The following is a 12,951-nucleotide window of genomic DNA, read 5'->3' as shown; positions in this document are numbered from 1 at the left end:
CATGATTAAAAACATTTTAAAAAATTCCAGACAACGCATTTACAACATGGGCAAAAAATCAGACCACACACTTCACCCACGGAAGAAGATATATGGATGGCAAATAAACCTATGGGTTTCCTCAGGGAAATTGTCTCTTAAGTATTTATTTTCTTATGTATCAATCATACTTTCCTTTTTCTTTTCATAAATCCTAACTGGAAATTTTAAGCACTAGAGTGTGGCACCTCTGGAATTCAGATTCCTTCTCCTGCCCGGTGTTTGTTTTCATTCCTGTCTGTTGTTATTGGTATTTTTTGTTTGTTTAATGAAATTTATGAACTGAAAAATAAAAACCCATGCCAGCTAAACAAAACCCCTGTGCAGGCTGCACGCGCTCCAGCCCACCAGGTCGCGATCTGGGGAAAAAGAGGGGCGCACGCAGGGCTGGGCCAGGGGGCGGGCGATACTCACAGCTGGTTAAACATGCGCTTCATCTCGTCGGTGATGTTCATGGAACCCACCTCTTCATCCGAGAACCGGTTCGCCTCTCCGTCCTGCTCGGAGTTGTCGTCGTCTGAAGCCACCTTACGCTCTTTCTTTTTGGGGACCACCTGAACCAGAAAGGAAGAGCTCAAGGTAACTGCGAGGCTCTTGTGAGATGGAGGGTGGGCATGGGGCAGGAAAGGAGGCGGCATCCCACGTGACGGATGGAGCGTGGCTGGGGCAGCCACGGCTGGGAAAGACACACGTTCTCTATGAAGCAGGCGGCATTAGCAGGAAGCATGACGTAGGGGGACATGCAGGATGGAGGAAACAGGCGGCCCGGACCCTTCCCCTGCCCTGAGAGGCCTGGTGGTGGGGCTGGTTCAGCGGCTTACCCCAGCCCCAGAGAAGCAGCCCCATGAACTGGGGAGAGCAGTGGGCCAGAATGGGCACAGAGTTACCTAGGATGCCCCAAAGAGACACAGAACCCCTCACAAGGGCCAAGACCACTCCAGGCTTCCCAGAGCCCTCTTGCTCACATGCAAAGGCAATAGGCAGGTTGCTCAAGAGCTCAAGGAACATGAAGCATCCACTCCAAGCAGACAAGACATGGGCAAATGAATGCAGAACTGGTCTCCTCTGCTTCCCAACAGAGAGGCAGCGAGAGGGTGTGGAGGTGGAGGAAGGGCCCCAGAGAAGATCTCGCCGAGCTATGTTCAAAGTCACACACTTAAAGCCACTATACACCATACTGTCCTCGGCTCAAGCAAAAGGTAAAACCACAACCCAAAACTCAAGAAGCAGCCTTCCAGGAATGGCATGTGTCCGTCAGTCAGCTGAACCAGACCCCAATGTCCTCCCCGCCCCCCCCAAAGGACAGCCCTTGCCAGTGTGAGTCAAAACACCTTCTCTTGGGGACACACACACCTTCTCTCTAAGTCATGGGGGTATTGTATTGAGAGACCGTTCAATGGGAACAAAGAATAGTTCAAGATCAACAGCTCCTCTTCTGAACTCCAAGGCCCATCTGCCATGGCCTGACCAGGGCTCCCCCAAACATGGGAGTGATGCCCAGTTTGGCGCCCAGAGGAAGAGGCTGGACGCAGAGCCATGGGGCACAGGTCAGGAGACAGCATGGGATGGTGGGACCAGGGTCAGGAGACCAGGTTCTAGACCCTGCTCTGCCACTCCCTTCTTTGAGCACAGCACGTCATCCCTCCAGACCTCCATCCCCTCAGCCCTCGGATGGTCCGGTCGGACCAGACGACGGAGGTGGAGCACCTACGACGAGTCCCTGACCTGACGCCTTCCTGGGGAGCCACGGCTGAGTGAACGCTATCTCTGGGGAAGGACAGTGAGCGGATGTTGGGGAAAGGAAGGATTGGCCGGGCAGGAGCAGAGGCCAGGGCTGGTGTGCAAGGTGCAGTGGTGGGCAGGGGCGGCCCTAGTCACCTGGAAGATCTTGGACACGTCCTCCGAGTTCCGCTGCTGTGCGACATCGCACAGCTTGGCCGTGATATCGATTCGGCGGCAGATGTCCATGTCCACTTTCATGGCTTTTTCTTGGATCTTTGTGTCCAGGTCTGTCATGGGCTGCAGGGAGGACAGCAGGGGTTACGTGAGCAAGGGAGGGAGCAAGCATGAGGGGCCGGGTTGGGGGGCAGGGGGGCAGTCCCAGGCTCCTGCTGGGCAGAGAGGTGGGCAGAACCACAGGAGTTGGGCGGGCAGCCTGCAGACTCGAGGGGTGCCTTGGGCTTTTCCTGGGAGTGAAGGTCTGGGCCAACGCTGCTCGGGCTGGGGACGGTGAGGGCGGGTGTATCTTTGGACAACCTGAGACCATGTTTGCTGGTCTCCCTAAGGGCTAGAAGGCTTCCTCTCTGCAGATTCACAGAGCCGGTGTTTATTTTGTTAAAGCAAAGGAAAAAGAAAGACAATTTGCAGTGTTGAAAGACTTCCCTTCTTTTCCCAGTCCACATGCCCAACCTGTGCCCCCAAGGATGCCTGCCAAGCCGGTGCTCTCTCCTGGATTCTTCCCACACCAATTAGGATTGGGGGGGGCAGGGTCCCCTGGACCCAAATGAGAGAAGCCAGATGGCCTCCATCTGGGGCCCGGGAAGCTTCTTCTAACCACCCCCTTGTCAATGGAGCCAGGCTGAGCCGCCCTGACTCGGGCTCCTTCCCTATCTGGCCCACCGCCTGAAGGCAGCAGCCAATCCAGGATCCCAGCAGGAAGAAGACTTTGGCTGCCAACAGCCCCCCCTCACCCCCTAAACTGTCAAAAGGACACACAGTTCAAACTGGTCTTTCCCAGCTTTACAAAGTAGCCCAACCGAAGGCCACTGAGCCTCTCAGGCCTGCAGAGTTCAGAGCTGGGGGCTCACCCTCATCCCCACGTCGGGCTCCGACCTGCCAGTTCCCCCTAACTCCCGCCATGCCCAGACCCTGAGGCCGGCAGCCACCACCTGCCCCCACCAGTGGCGAGCAGGGAAGGAGCCCCATCGAACACACACAGACCGTCAGGGGAGCCCTAGGGGTGGGCAGGATGGGTTAAGCGGCAGATTAATGCATCTCTACTCAGACGGAGGGGAAGCGGAAGTGGGGAGGGGGGTGGGAGGTGGGTGCCTGGTCTCCGATGCATCTGTCATCCTCAAGGGTCAAACACAGCCAGCCAGGATTCTAACTAGAAGCCGAGCTCCTCCGCCTCAGAGTGAATGAAGCATTTTGCATGATGGGGGTGGGGAGGGGCACGACGCCTGGGGCCAGTGGCTGTGGCACTTACATCACTCATGAGACCCTTAAACACCACCAGCTCGGCCTTGAGCCTCTCGATCTTCTCATTCATCTCCTCCTGGATGGCCTCGGCCTCCTGTGCCGCCTGCGGGAGATGGAGATGGGGAGGCTTTAGGGGGACGGGGCACCCCAAAGGATAGGGGTGATTGGACACCTGGCTCCAGAACCCTGGACACCCAATATCCAACTGGATTGGTCGCCTGCATGCCAAGGAATGGGGTGCCATGGCATCACCCTGGCCTGGCTTCCCTCTGAGCCCTGCTGGCTACAGGCACCACTCAGCTTAAAACACTTTTCAAAGGAGTATTTATTGCATGGAAGAATCCATGACAGACATTAATAGAAACAGAGCAGGTTAATGTAACAAATGATTCCAATGTGCTAAAATATGAGGTTGATAAAAGCAATATGGCTGCTCCGCAATAAAGTTAAATATAGAATTACCATATGACCTGGCAATTCCACTTCTATATACCCAAAGAAAGTGAGAAACAGTGTCCCGAACAGATACTTGGACACCAATGTTCATAGCAGCATTATTCGCAATAGTCAAAAGGTGGAAACAACTCAAGTTATTTCAACAAGTGAATGGATAAACAAAACATGTATATGCACATAATGGAATATTATTTGGCCATAAGAAAGAATGAAGTCCTGAGATGCTGCTCCTTGAAAACATTACGCTTATGAAATAAACCAGACACATGAGGACAAATATCGTATGATGTCACTCATAAGAAATGCCTGGAAATAGGAAATCTGCAGAGGCAGACAGTAGATGAGAAGTTACCACGGCATGGAGGGAGGGGAAAGGCAGCACATGTTTTTAGCAGATAGAGAAAGTTGCAAATAAAATTAATTAAAAATAAATATAAATATTAGCTTGATTCATGTGAAATTGTCAATATTTGGCCATCTCTGATCTCCGAAATGACAACATCAAGTGTTTCAATCTGACATGTGCCTCTACAGTGTGTGTGTATTTCACAGAAAAGACTGGAGGGTAGTTTCACAATTTATCAACTGTGGAATGGAAGAACTAGTGGTATTTGTATTTTCTTCTCTGTGCTTTTCTGAATTTTCCAAATATCTGACTTTGAACACGTTTTGTTTATAAAGAAAAAAGAATTTTTTTTACAAAAGAAAGGGGGGCATTTACTCTTTTCCTTCTACACATTTATATTATTTTAATCTGTCTCTGATTTTTCTTAAAAGATGAAATGCTTTAAATATCAGAAAGCAATTTAAATAAATTTTTAAATTTTTATTAATAAAACCAATCAACATATAATATGAACATTGCTTTTTTTTATCACATAGTTGTATATTTATCATCATGATCATTTCTTAGAACATTTGCATCAATTCAGAAAAAGAAATAAAAAGAAAACAGAAAAAAATTCATACGTACCATACCCCATACCCCTCCCTTTCTAAATAAAGAATTTTTAAGGAACTTTTCACGCCTTCTCGTGGGGTTGCTATTCTTATTCCCCTTAGACGGGGAGGAAAAGAGAAGCCAAGAAGGCAGGCTGTTCAGGGCTCACCGCGGGCGGGCAGACAGCAGGGCCTAGAGGCAGAGCTGTTGAGCCAGAGCGGCAAGGGAGATTCCTCAACATTGGTCGTGGGGAACCCACCCGGGCTGGGTGCCCACCGGCATTCAGCCCCTGAGGTCCCTAGAGACCCTGGAATCCAAGCCCCAGGTGGGGACACCAAAACGGAGAGGAAAGCAACCGGCTCAGACTCCTCCAGCAAGCTGGGGACAGAGTTAGGACGTGGCCAGCGCCTTCCCAAGTCCCGTATCCGAGCTCTTCTGCAACACCATGCTGGCCCACAAGTAGGGGAAGAGGAAGAGGCCTTTGGGGACACAAAGGAGAGACTGAGGCACCAGCAGGTAACAGAGAGGAGAGGCTGCACTGGAAATCAACTCCAGCTTTGCCCCTTGACCACAGGTTTCCATCTGCCTCTGTAGGCCGGGATTTCTGGAAGCTCTTACCTCCTGCAGCGTGTCCACCATGGTCTGCAGGTTCATGCGCTTGGCAAGTTCCTCCTCCCATCTGCAAGAGCCAAGAAGGACAGGCAGTCAGACAGTGATGTCCTCTAGCAGTCTAGCCCCCAGACACAAAGCCAACACCCACCCTGGGTCTGTCCCGGGGGGCGGGTGCAGGGGGGAAGGGGGCGTGTGGGAGCAGAGCCAGCATCCTGCAACAGGTAGCGGAGCCCAGTGCCATGCTGGAGGCTTGTGCACAGTGCTATGGGAAGACAAAGGTGGAAAGGACCACCACACCTCTCCCCTGTTCAAACTGTAATGTGCTGCACAGATACTATCCCCCAATACTGTTGCAAGATGCAGTAGTAAAGTTGGCCCTCAGAGACCAGGAAGGCTGCATGTAACCCACACTCAAGCTCTTCTTTGCATCCACAGGAAACAAGCTTTTATTGTGCTAAACACTGCAATTTTGAAGGCAAACCTTAATTGACTCAGAAATCTCCTACATAGCTATTATTGTTCCATTTTATAGATGAGGAAACTGAGGTTCAGAGAGATTAAACACCTTGCCTAAAAATAGATTCAAATCTAAGTCTATTTTATTACATTAAAACAAACCAAACCAAACAAACAAACCAAAAAAAACCACACACACAAATAAGCTCAGCTCTTATTTACTCAGCACTTATTTGTGCCAGGATGTGTTCCAAGCGCTTTACACCTGTTAATTCATTCATCCACACACTGAGTGAAGTTGAACAGAAAAGACCTGAGGGGAGAAGGTATGACCAGGCTCACGGTGCACCCCCAACACCAACTGGCCGTGAGGTCGGGGCGCTTCCAGGGGTCGGATGATGAAATCACAATAGCGGTCTCCATGCTAGCTCAGCTTTATTGCATGCTCACTGCCCAGGTGCTGTGCTACATGAGGGCACTCTATTCTTGGGACAACCCCACAGTGTAGGGACCAGCATTATCCCCCATTACAGGTGAAGACAGCCAGGCAGAGACTCACAAGGCTAAAGCCAGGGCGGAGGCAGTGGGGCTCCAGACTGAGCCCTCTGTGCCTCTTTGTCAGTCTCCCCGCGACACACCAGGGCCCAAAGGCACCTACCCGGCTCTCCCCATGCAAACTCCCTCCCCAGAGGCCGGGGGCACGCTCCTTCCCTCCCTCCATCCTGGGACAGACAGACCAGCCTGTCCCTTTCCTCACCCTACTGCCTCACCCCCTACACAGCCTCAGAGCAGGGCAGTCTAGAAACCTTTTAGGATGCTGTCGGGGCCAGCTAAAAATAGGCCAGAGGGGAGGAATGGATGAAGAGTCAGTTACGTCACCGGCTTTTGGAAACAAGAGAAAACAGATACTGTTTGCACACACAGAGGAAAATTCCTCCCCTCTCCCACAGCCGGTGCCCTAGCCAGGGCCCCCACCCCCACCCCACCCCGCACTCTCTGGTCTTTTACTAGGCCCCCACATTAGCTGCCAGGCCTACATTTGCTGTGGGTTTGGCTCCAGGGTCCAGAACCTGGAGGGCAGTGGGGCTGGGGCTACTGCCAGGGACAAAGGAAAGAGGGGTAGGTAATGAGGAATGGTCAGAGAATCGAAGGGTCTAACCCCAGTGGGACTATCTCACTAGACCCCTTGATTGTAGGGACAGGGAAACTGAGGCCCAGGGTGTACAAGTAATTTGCCAAGGATGTCCCGTATGGCCAAGGCAGGGCCAGGACTCCAGCCCCAGGCCACTCCTGCTGAGAAGGGCAGGCCCAATGTGGTAGACAGGAATCTCAAGCGGGGAGAAGCTCATAGGGTGCCCTGCCCCCCATCCAGCAGCATGGGGTATCTGGGGCTTCCCTCAAGGGAGGCGAAGGCCCAGAACCTAGGTCCTGAGCTGAATCATCTCTGCTGGACGCACTGCCCTGTTGGGGGCAGGGGACTCCATTCCAAAGCTGCTGAGCAGGGCGCGAGGCTGCAGCCTGGCTCTGAGGACAAGCCTCGCTCCTGCGTCTTGCGGCAACAGCAGCAGCAATAGAGAAGGGGCAATGGGGAGTGAAGAGTGATCCGTCCTCTCGCTCGGATGCAGGCAGCTGGTACCGAGACATCTCACCACCACACACACCCGTGCCCCAGTCTCTTGGGATGAGGCACCCCCTCACCTCTCCTTTGAATTATATCCTCCTCGTGGGGAAGACGGGGCAGGGGTCAAAGACCCGCTGAACAGAGAAAATGAGGCCCAGGGAGGGAAAATGACTTTCCCAAAGGTCAGCCCAGAGCAAGAACGCAAGTCCCTGTCTTTGACTCTCCAGACACATTTGTCAGCAAGAGCAACCACTTATTGGCAAGCACAGCCTGTGTCCCACGCACTGGGCTGGGGGCTGCATACACACATAACGCCTGCCTTAATCCCCACTGTGAATTAATAACCCATGCGGGTAGAGGATTTTTACCCAGACCCATTTTGCAGATGAGAAAGCTGAGGCTCAGAGAGGTGAAGTAGCGTGTTTGCAGTCACCCAGCCAGAAAGCAGGATGCTGGAACTCAAACCGAGGCGGGTCTGGATGTAGCCTGAGCTCTAAATCAGCGTGTCTCAAACTTTACAGCACAGCCGAGTCACCTGGGGATCTTGGCAATGTGCAGACCTGATTCAGCAGGTCCAGGATGGGCACAAGAGGCCACATTTCTCATGAGCCCTGGTGATGCTGGTCTGCGGGCCACACTCTGAGTGGCCAGATGCCGGGAGACCACACCATCCAGTCTCTCCCCCTGCACCCCTCCCCTCTGCTTACCAAGCTCCGAGTCCTGCACATGCCCCACGCCTCATGGGTGTTCACCGAGCCAAATCCCTGCAGATGAACTGGTACAAAGGCGTTTATGGGCATTTTATTTCCAAAGCTGGGTTGGGTGGACAAGCGGCTCGCCTGCTTCCAGGAGGCCGAGGATGGACCCTCACGTGCTGACAGCAGCTGGCATGATGGACCGAACCTGCTGCCCACACCTACGTCCCTCTCCGCCGCGGCAGCAGGGAGGGCCTGGCCTCGCCAGCTCTGATGTTGACAGTGCAGAAAAGCTTTGCCCTTCAGCTGCTCTGGCTGATTGGGGTGAAAGGATGGGTGATGGGTTTCTTAAGGGGCCCAGTCACCCCACATTCACTGCAACTCAGCCCAGAGGGAGGGAATTCTCAGCCTAACAAAAAACTGGTCAACCCAGTTGTTAGTTCTGAAATGTCAACGCCTGCTTCCCAGACAATCCCTTTCCCTGACCTGGATCTGCCCACAAAGGGTAAGGTTTCAGTAGGGAGGGCATGTCAGCGAAGATGGGGCACCAGGAAGGTGTCAGCAAACGGCCCTGTTTGTTATCAAGAAGGGGACACACCTCCGATGGGTCAGGGTGGTGGTGGTGTGGTTTCCTTTGAGCCTAACTGTCCGGTGTCGTCCCTACTCTCACTCCCAGTGCACAGTTGAGCAAACAAGCTCAGGGAGGCAAAACGACTTGACCAAGGGCAGCACTGCCAGAAAATGGGTCTGGCTGAATCGCGCCCCTGAGCCCTTTATGGCTGAAAGTGCTGTCCCAGATCCCTGCAACCGAGAGCTGGAGAAGGACCAGCTGAAGTGAAACACAACCCTTGGAGCATGAGGGTGCCGCCCTGTGTCCTCTCCAGCAGTCCAAGAGCCGTTCTGGGGCACAAGGAGGAAGTGGCCAAAGAAGAACTGCCCCTGGAGGAAACGGGGGTGAGCACACATCCCAACTCTCTCTGCCAGGTGGTCAGTCCTGCTGTCTCACACACAGTGGGCTGTGTGACCACAGAGAAGCCTCCCTCCCTACTCCACAGGTGCATAAATGAAGGCCCAGAGCACATGGCCAATTTAAGCCCTGGCCAAGGTGGCCTGAATCACTTAGAGGCAGCCCTTCCACGTCCGATGCCACAGCTCATAAAACTTCAAGTGTTGAGGAAGAGAATGGAAAGGAGAGACATTTACTGAACACCTTTTTGGAGGTATTTACCACGTCAGGTATCCATCCACCCACCCATCTGTCTACCCATCCATCTGTCTACCCATCCATCTGTCCATCCATCCACCCATCCATCCACCAACCCATCCTTCCAGTCATCCAAAATATATCACAATCCCTCCCTCAGGACCATCTCCATTTTGTAGATAAGGAAATAGAAGCTCAGAGGTTAGGTAACGAGTTCATTTCCCCTTTCCCTCCCTCCCTCCTCAGCCTCCTGAAATCCTATCCATTCTCCCAGGCTTGTCTCAAATGTCATCTTTTCCCTAAGCCTCAGCATCCACTTCAATTGTTTTCCCTCCTTGAACTCTATCTAGTCTTAGCTTGAGTTGGCCAGGCCCCAGGGACCCGGCTCCTGGGCGGCTTGGCCGTGGCACCCCATCATGCACAGCCCTCGCCCAAAGGAGCCAGGCCCAGGTGCCAAGGACAGCAATGGACTCCGCTGGGAAGCCAACTTCTCTCCATCCTCCTCATACCCCAAAAGGGCCCTGGCCTCCAGGGCTGGGCTGACCCCCAGGATCTGCTTCTCCAGCCCCATCCTCACACCCCAGGCTCCTCTCCCTCCCACTGCAGACACCCTTCATAGCAGCCCAGCCTCTGAGCAGACACAACAGAGACTAATAATGAGAGTGATCACGACATAATACTAACAGCAGCAGCTAACACTTGCTGAGTGCGTCCCCTTATTTAATTCTCACAAGAACCTTGAGGTAGGATTTATTATTTTTCCCATTTTACTGAAGAAGAAGCTGAAGCACAAAACACTGAAGTATCCCACCCCAGATCACACAGCTGGGAAGATGTGGTTGTTTCTGTTTCACAGAGGGGGAAATGGAGACTCAGAATCCCCAAAAGTTAAGCTAAGGGGGGCGCAGAGCTCATCTATACCAAACCTCCAATTGTAAAGATAAGGAAACTCGGCCTAGGGAGGCATGCCTCCCTGCGAGGCGATGGCAGAGTGACCCCTCCCCTGGCCCAGCGGATGCTTCCAGCTCTGAGCCTCTCAGCCACGTGAGCGTGACTCCCGCCCCCATTACGCAGAGACTGAGTCTCTCCATCTGCCACTAAGACAGTGTGTACCCAACACACCCCACAGACACTCAATAACAACCCCTCTGCTCCCCACACTCGCTAATAGCCATGCACCTGGCCCACCCAGCCGTGGGCAGGTCTGGCTGGATGGGGGCTGGCCCACAGCCTATCTCCTGGCCATCTCCTGTCCCTCTGCAACTCAGATCCCTCTAGGGCCGCCCAAAGTGTCAAACCTTCCCGCTGCCATAACTCTGAAACGATACTGAAATCAGGTTCCCCAGGAGGACAGGCTGATGCACAGCACCCCCGAGGCCCCTGGAAGCTACCAGGAGAGACCCACAAGACAGCAGTAGGGACAGGGAAGCTGGACAGGGGAAGGGCAACCACGGAGGGGGCTCTGTGCCTGAGCGGAATGACAAGCAGGGGAATCAGAGGCAGGGCTGCAGGGCCCTGGGTGGGGTCCGGGCAGGTGGGCAGCAGGATGAATACCTTCTGCACCTATTTTGAAAGGCCTTGAGGCAGCTGGTGCCTGGCTATGTGGCGCAAGAAGGAAACAAGGGGTGAGATCCCCGTCTTAGGTGGGAAAAAAGAGGCCAGAGGAGGTGCTGCCAACATACAAGTCATTGCAGGGGTCGGGCCCAGGGCTAAAGGCCCAGCCCCTCCCGTAAGCCCGTAGTGAACTGTGTGCAACCTCCATGACGTGTGGGTTCACTGCTGTACCCCCCAAACCCAAAACATTTGCTAAGTAAGTAGTCAAACATTTACTGACTGAATTGTTGAATGAATGAATCAATGAATACAAGCTACACTTACTCCTCCACCCCTGCTCACCCCTCCCCCGGCCAGGGCTGCTAGGCCAGTGAGACAGAGGGTCTGGCAGCCCCTCTCCCCGTGACTGACCTCAGTCTGTGCCGCCGGGTCTGGGGGCTCAGGGGAGCCCCGTTCCCAGCACCTCACTCGGCGCTCCGCCCACCGGCGCCAGAGCCTCCCTCCTGGGGGACACCAGGCCAGGAGGTGGGACGTTCCGGAAGGAAATGAGCAGGGAGAAGGAGAAACCGTCCCTCTTCTGCTTCCCACAGCCCCTACTCTCATCCCACCCCTCTGGGTGGGGGCTGGGGAGGGCAGGCGAGGATGTCGGGACAATGAGCACAGGGGGTGGGGGAAATGACTCCGCACCTCGGCCTCCAGCTCAGCAGGACTGAGCGCTGGGGGGAGGCCGGGAGGAGGGGGGAGGCCGCAGCACCGCCCCTGCCAGATGTGGCAGCACCGCAGGCCTGAGGCGCCACCGCTGCTGCAGCGGCCCGGCCACGTGACTGACGGGAAGTCTCGGCCGGCCCCCGGGGGAGGGGGAGGGCAGCTTGGACCCCGGGCCCCACCCCCGGCCGGGCGGGCAGGGCCGGCGCCGCCCCCTCCCCAGCCCCCCTCGGCTCCTGATGACACACAGACCCGCAGGAAAGGGGCTGACAAAGCCTGGCCTGCAGAGTGTGGAGCCCCGAGCTGGAATCACTGGCAGAGGGGCTGACTCACAGACTTTTCACTTCCTGTCCCGCCAGAGAAAAAGGCTCCTGCTCCCCAGCTCCAGAGGAAAGTGGGTGCAGCCCATCGAGGCAATTCAGGCTCTGGGGACAGACAGCTGCCGGGGCCTCCTAGGGGGAGAGTCCTAGAGACTCTGTGTTCCAGTCCCTGTGGGTTCAAGAGACTGTGGGTTCACGTCCTGATCCCGCCACTTCCCCGCTTGGGACCGTGAGCAAACCAGGTACCCTCTGTGGGCCTCGGTTTTCTCCCCTGTAAGAGGGGAGCACACCTCTAGACAGCGGTTGTCAGAACCACTTGTGCCCTCCTGGGTGAAAACACCCAGTCCCACCCCTGGCGCAGAGCAATCAGAGCTCAGCGACTGATTTTAATTTGGGACAGAGGGCTGGGAGGGACCACAGGACAGGTCCCCACTTTGCCAGGGTAGGCGAGTGGCAGGCACGTCCTGGCTGACTCACTCTGGGGAGGGGACACCGCTCAGGTGAGGCTGGGCCGGAACTGACAGTGGAAAACTTCATTCTGGGCCAAGCGTGGGCAGGTGGGGCAGAGGGCAGCTTGCTTCTCGATGGGCCGTGGGCCCCGTGTCCTCCTGCTCCACCCTGGCCACAGGGACTCTCCCTACTGATGGACACTTGGGCTGGTTCTGCCTTTTTGCTGCTATGGACACGTGTGTACATGTGTCCGTTCAAGTCCCTGTTATCTTTGGGGTATATGCGCCGAGGAGTGGGATTGCCAGGTCATACAGTAATTCTGTGTTTAACTTCTGGAGGAACCCCCAAATTGTTTTGCAGCTGCACCATTTTACATTCCCACCAGCAATGCACGATTTCTCTGCATCTTCACCAACACGTGTTTTCTGTTTGTGTTTTGGGTTGCTTTTTCAATACCACAAACAACTCATGTTCATGGCAGAAAAAAAAATACAGACAAGCAAAAAGGTCAGTGGGAGTGGGGTGGGGCTGGAATGGAGGAGTGGGAGACTGCTAGCATGGGCTGCTCTCTCTCCCAGGTGCCATATGAGGAAACACATGTAGACTCTTCACATCCCGACTTCCTTCTCCCATTTGACCTAGTGTGAGCAATTTCCCTGCCTAGAAAATGAAGGGCCAGCAAGCTCAAGCAAACTGCCCAT

The 12,951-nt window shown here is 54.4% G+C and overlaps 1 protein-coding gene across 1 annotated transcript in view; it reads right to left on the bottom strand.

Annotated features, from left to right (window-relative positions):
- The window catches only part of IFFO2 (intermediate filament family orphan 2), a 47,667-nt gene that overhangs the window by 11,296 nt on the left and 23,420 nt on the right, over nt 1-12,951 (bottom strand). Inside the window, exons 2-5 of the mRNA XM_077151083.1 lie at nt 5,252-5,312; nt 3,245-3,340; nt 1,918-2,058; nt 454-593 (exon numbers count right to left, since the gene is read on the bottom strand). Coding sequence (XP_077007198.1) covers nt 454-593; nt 1,918-2,058; nt 3,245-3,340; nt 5,252-5,312 — 438 coding nt within the window. The remainder of the gene's footprint in view (nt 1-453; nt 594-1,917; nt 2,059-3,244; nt 3,341-5,251; nt 5,313-12,951) is intronic.

This window comes from Tamandua tetradactyla, chromosome 2 (assembly GCF_023851605.1).
Source record: "Tamandua tetradactyla isolate mTamTet1 chromosome 2, mTamTet1.pri, whole genome shotgun sequence".
Classification (NCBI taxonomy): Eukaryota; Metazoa; Chordata; class Mammalia; order Pilosa; family Myrmecophagidae; genus Tamandua; species Tamandua tetradactyla.
The sequence above is the reverse complement of the archived record's forward strand: the minus strand, read 5'-3'. Positions and strand labels throughout refer to the sequence as shown.